Here is a 5,806-nt window from a genome sequence, read left to right on the forward strand (position 1 = left end):
TTCTGACCTCTGCTAAAGTTTATTAGTGGTTACTAATAAATGGGGATGGGAGGGAGGCATAAAGGTGAAATAATTATTTAAGAAGTGAGTTTCTGTTATGGTGATGGGAAATTTGGTAATGATGTAGATAATAGTTTCACAATATGATTAATATAATCAATGTCATTAAATTGTACACCTGAAAAATGTTAAATTGGAAAATAGTGTGCTATATATATTTTACAACAATATTTAGAAATGAATTAGATTGCTAGATTATAAACAACTGAAGCCTAAGTATATTTTTTGAAACAGACTTAAGAAATTTAGGGGAAGGAGTTAAGAAAGATTTAGAGAAAAAGAAAACACTGTAAACTAAACTATTTTCTGGCTTTTTTTTTTTTTTTTAAGTACAAATAGTATTGACTTCCAAAGCTGTTCAGGGGATCAGAATCCTTTGGGGGCATTTATATAAGACAACCTTCTTATTGATTTGTACTAATATAAAATCATATTATTTGGTCAATCCACTTTGGAATGACTGAGAATTTCATTTAATGAAAATGAGGCATGAGTTTTCATTAGAGGAAGAAACTTTTTTCACAGAAGTAAAAGTTTATAAAAAATATTTGCTCATTTTATTAGCTTAAATTCAATTTACATTTTTAATTAGAGATAAATGAAAAAACTACCCTCCTTCAGTTCCATTTCTCTTCACCTGCATTTCATTCCTTCCCAGTCTTTAGTTCTAACAGGAGAAAAAGTTAAAGTACATGCTATCACTCAAGGGAGGTAGGAGGAGAAGGAATGAGAAGGTATTTGTGGTTCCTGTCAGTTACTGTGCTAACCTGTGTTAATACAACCTACTGTCCTTGAGTCAAATCCAAATCATGGCGACCCTTTCTTGAGTTTCCAAGGCAGTATCACTACAGAAGTAGATTGCTCAACTTTCCTTCCAAGGAGTGGCTAGTGGGTTTGAACCATCAGCCTTCTGGTTAGCAGTCAAATGCCAGTAAAATCCAAACCTTGTTTCTCAAAGAACTCATAATATATCTAGGAAAATAGACATCTATATAAACATAAAAAAGAAAAAAAAAAACCAAAAAACCTCACTACCATCAAGGCAATTCAACTCATAGCAACCCCTTCTTGGATTTCTGAGACAGTCTCACTACAGAAGCAGAATGCCCAATCTTCCTTCTGAGGAGTGGTTCATGGGTTTGAACCGCCAGCCCTCTGGTTAGCAGTCAAATGCCTTAAGCACTACTCCACCACAATATAATCATTATTCAGCATGGCAAATATTCTTACAGAATGCTATAGAAGAATAAGTAAGGGAACAATCAATTTCACATGAAGAGGTTTAGAAAGGTGTTACACAAACTAAATTATAATTGATGAAGAAATGTGGAGGGTAGTTCGTGGTAGAGGATATTTTGGCCAACCACTGCTCAGGGCTGGCTTTTGGACTTGAAGTACAACTGATCTTAGAAAGAGCCATCCATCAAGACACTGTCTGCGACGGAAGGCAAAAGCAGAGTCTGAGGGAGGCTGTCAGCAGACATTCTAAATGAGGCGTGCCAATCCAGTCTTGGCCAAGTGTCAAGATCAGATAGTTAACAATGTCACATGCAGAGTTGTAACATCGCAGCCATTTCATCTGAAAACAAAAGAAACAGAAGAGAAACAGCAGTAAATCTTTATGGAAGCAGACTCCCTCATCTTTCTCCTATGGAGTAGCTGGTGGGTGAGAACCACCAACCTTTTGGTTGACAGCAAAATGCTTTAATCACTGTGCAACCAGAGCTCCTTAACTAAGGAATAGCTTAGAATTTTTCACAAGATACCAGTACTTGATGAGAGGAGCAGAAATGGAAAACATTACCTACTTACTGAAGAGGCAAATCCTCTAAGAAGTCATCTGTGATCCTCAACATCTGCCTCAGCACAGAGAGGATCACAACATCCTTTAAGGGCTTCATCTCCCGCTCTGAGGCATAATTGTCCACCATCAAGATGTTAGGAATAGGAATTGTTAGCTTTTTGCTGACACATATTATCTGTGGGAAAATATATTTAATAACCATAAAATCCTGTATTTGAAATTTGACTGAATTTAAACACAATCCAAGAAAGAAACTAAAAATGCAATGGCTTAATAAACTATCTTCAGAATATAATTAGAATTCAGATCATTATCATTCTAAAGTGAGGTACAAACTTGAATCTATCAAGCTATTGAACAAATTCTTCATTAACCAATGAATATATGTATGGGTACCACACATACACACATAGTATGATTGTGATAATATTATAATAATATCTGATTAGAAACAATATTCTTTACCTGGCTTTGATAAGCAGTAGATCTATTCATGTTTAGAAAGTCATCTTGAAGAATTTCATCCCAATTGTTAACTTTAGTAAGTAAAACCACATATCCTATACCTATATCAAATAGATAAATCAGTCATTTTATATCATAAACAGCAATATTTTAACAGGTTGATAAATTATGTATGAAAGATGCTTACTGTACAGTGATTTTCAGATTCAGGGAGTGAAATAGCTCCAATAAATACAGGGCCTGAAATTCTTCCCATAATAGAGCTGATCTTTTTCTTCCATCATAAGATATGAATTCAAAGTGCAATTATATTCACACTAAGTAGCAATTATAAACTCTTACTAAATAAACGTGTTTTACAGTTGTCGGGGAAAAAAGGTAGGCTCGAGACTAAAAAGAACCCCAAGAAAGAGAGGCAGGAAACAGGTTGGGCATGAGAATTTATAAAAGCAGTGATTTCATAGCATTACTAAGGACTTTCTGCTTTCTCTCCAAAACCAAGGAGACCAGATGAGTGAATTACTTGTCAATGGAAGCCAAATGGAAATTTGAAATTGCTACCGCCATTCACTCAGCTATAATGTGGCTCCTTACTGTCATGGAGTCCATGGAGGGCAAGTGATGAGCAGTAACACAAGAGCCCTTCCACTCAATAGTGTCAAACAAAGTGTAGTAGGGAACTTGTCCTTTCACCCTACTTCTGTCTGTAATGAGATATAAAACCCTTGCCCTCACCAGTGCAGTGTTAGAGGAGGCCTGCTCAAACAAAGATTTAAGTAAGATTCAATGACTCTTAACATAATACCCGAAATATCCAAGATACAATCAGGAATCAATTTTCTAGGCTACAGCTGTCAAACTACATAATTACAAATACACATCTCATGGGAATAGTTTTCTTGATACAAGGGTTTAGTGGATAGTTTCATGGAGCTATTAGTCAAATGGACTAATGCTGCACTTAGAGTTTCTGCTCTACCTTCTAGCTTAGTGAGTAGAGAGTGCCTGGAGTCATAGAACCTTATAAGCAGCCACTCAAGATACAACAATTTGTCTCTATCCATATGGAGCAACAGAGGTGACCCAGGAATGAGAGAAGGAAATGGACTGCAGAACTAATTGCCTTCATTAACCACTATCTCCTTTGTCATGAGACAAGAAGAAATGGATGGTGCCTGACTACTATTACTGTATGTGGACATAGTAGCTGGATCTTGAACAAAAGGAACAAAAATGTAGAACAGAATTTCAAATTTTTACTGAAGGAATAGTAAGATGATACAGACTGGATGAACCCCTGAATGTATTGCCTGGAAAGACTTTTAAGCCTTGACCTGCAACTACCCTATGAAGATGTCTTTAAACTAAATGATTTAGCTCATTAATAAAGAATGTTTGCCTTGAGCATTGTGCTATTTTAAAGAAATATCTACATGACATTAAATAGACAACAGTAACGCCAAAACACAGATAAGAACTTTAAGGGGCAGATAGTCTAGGGTAAGGGTAGTGAAACAATATGGGCATAGAGAGTGAGAATACTAACAAAATGTGAAGTATGTAATAATTGTCATGAACTATATATATATAAATTATTGAACGAGGGTATGTTTTGGTATGTATATTAAACTTTTTTTAAAGAATTGTCATATTCAAAACCAGGAAAATCTCAATGCAAATGAGAAAAGGCAATCAACCAATGCCAATACTGATTATATGACAAAAAATGTTAGAATTATTTGACAAGAATTTTAAAGCAACCATTATAAAAATGCTTAACATCCAAGCAGGGACATCCTTGTAAGTAAAGATAAAGTAGAAAGCCAAGAAATAGAAGATATGAAAAAGAACCAAATGGAAATTCTAGAATTAAAAATACAATAACCCAAAACAAAAAAAAAAAAACTTAATGGACTCAACAGAAGAGTGGAAAGAATTAGTGAATCTGAAGCTATAACAATAGAAATTACACATTGAACAATAGAGAACGAATAGAAAAATAAATAAATAATCCAAGAACCTGTGCCACTCTAGCAAAATATCTAGAATGCATGATTCCAGAGTTCCAGAAGGAAAGAAGAAAATGAGTGGGGCTGAAAACGCATTTGAAGAAATCATGGCTAGAATTTCCTCGTATTTGGAAAAAGACATAAACATACAGATTCAAGAGGTTGAGCTAACCTCAAAAAGAACAAAACAAAGAAATCCATTCCAAGATATCATAAGCAAATTCTGAAAACTAAAAATAAAACAAACAGACAAAAAGTCAACAGCAAAAAGACAATATCTTATCCACAGTGGAAAAAATTCTAATGACAGTGGAAACCAGAGAAACCTGAAGAAAGTGACAAGCATGTTTCAAGCACGAAAAGAAAATAATAAATAAATAATTTCAATCTATAACTCTATGTTCAGCAATACTATCAATTATGAAAGAAAGAGAAATAAAGACATACTCAGATAACAGAAAACTATGAAAACTCCTCTAAAGGAAGCTCTTGAAACAATAAGAACACTATGAAAAAAAAAAAAGCGGGGGAGTTATCTTAGACTATCAGGAAGGCAGAAAGAACAAAAGAAAAAAAACTATTTCTAGATAATAATAAATAATAAATTGTTGCTGTTGTTATGTGCCGTCAAGTCAGCCGTGACTCATAGCGACCCCTCCTTGGGTTTCCGAGGCAGTATCACTACGGAAGTAGGATTGCCCAATCTTCCTTCCGAGGAGTGGCTGGTGGGGTTGAACCGCCAGCCGTCTGGTGAGCAGGCAAGTGCCTTAGCCACTATGCTACCAGAGCTCCCACAAATAATAAATAGACTCTCATTTTCTTCTTGAGAAGCTCTGGTGGCCAGAGCCTAAGACATTTGACTGCTAACCAGAAGGCTGGCTGTTCAAACCCACAAGCCACTCCTCCGAAGGAAGGCTGGCCAATCTACTTCCATAGTGATACTGCCTCAGAAATCTAAGGAGGGATTGCTGTGAGTCAGATCTGACTCGACTGCAATGAGTTTGGTTTGGTTTTTGGTTTTTCTTCTTGAATTGAAGCAAAAAGTATAAGAATGGCTTAATATGGCTCTCAGTGTATGTACAGAAAATATTTGAGTCAATTATGCTATTAAAAAGCAGAAAGTTAAGAAATTTAAAGGTAAGGTAAGTTTTCTACCCTTCAGTCAACATAGTCAAATGTTGATATGAATAGACTGTGATAAGTTATGTATACAAAATGTAATACCAAGAGTAACTACTATAAAAACCTATAGAAGGAAATAAGTGCAAAAACATAGATAGATGAAAATAGATTTTTTTAAAAAATCTATAGAAAGGCAAGAAAAATAAAACAAAGTAATAAAAAACAAAGGACAAAAAATAAAATGTCAGGTTAAGCACAAAGGTATTAATGTTTGACATGTGGTTGTTGTTGTTGTTATGTGCTGTAGAGTCAGACCCGACTCATAGCGACCCCTCCTTGGGTTTCC

The 5,806-nt window shown here is 35.2% G+C and overlaps 1 protein-coding gene across 1 annotated transcript in view; it reads right to left on the reverse strand.

Moving 5' to 3' along the window:
- Positions 1-1,868: 1,868 nt before the first annotated feature.
- IFI44L (interferon induced protein 44 like) overlaps positions 1,869-5,806 on the reverse strand; it is a 19,416-nt gene continuing 15,478 nt past the window's right edge. Inside the window, exons 6-7 of the mRNA XM_042781747.1 lie at positions 2,330-2,430; positions 1,869-2,039 (exon numbers count right to left, since the gene is read on the reverse strand). Of these exons, the coding sequence (XP_042637681.1) occupies positions 1,869-2,039; positions 2,330-2,430 (272 nt within the window). The remainder of the gene's footprint in view (positions 2,040-2,329; positions 2,431-5,806) is intronic.

Source organism: Orycteropus afer, unplaced genomic scaffold, assembly GCF_000298275.1.
Source record: "Orycteropus afer afer isolate SDZICR_OR568_19922 unplaced genomic scaffold, OryAfe1.0 scaffold00164, whole genome shotgun sequence".
NCBI classification, from domain to species: domain Eukaryota; kingdom Metazoa; phylum Chordata; class Mammalia; order Tubulidentata; family Orycteropodidae; genus Orycteropus; species Orycteropus afer.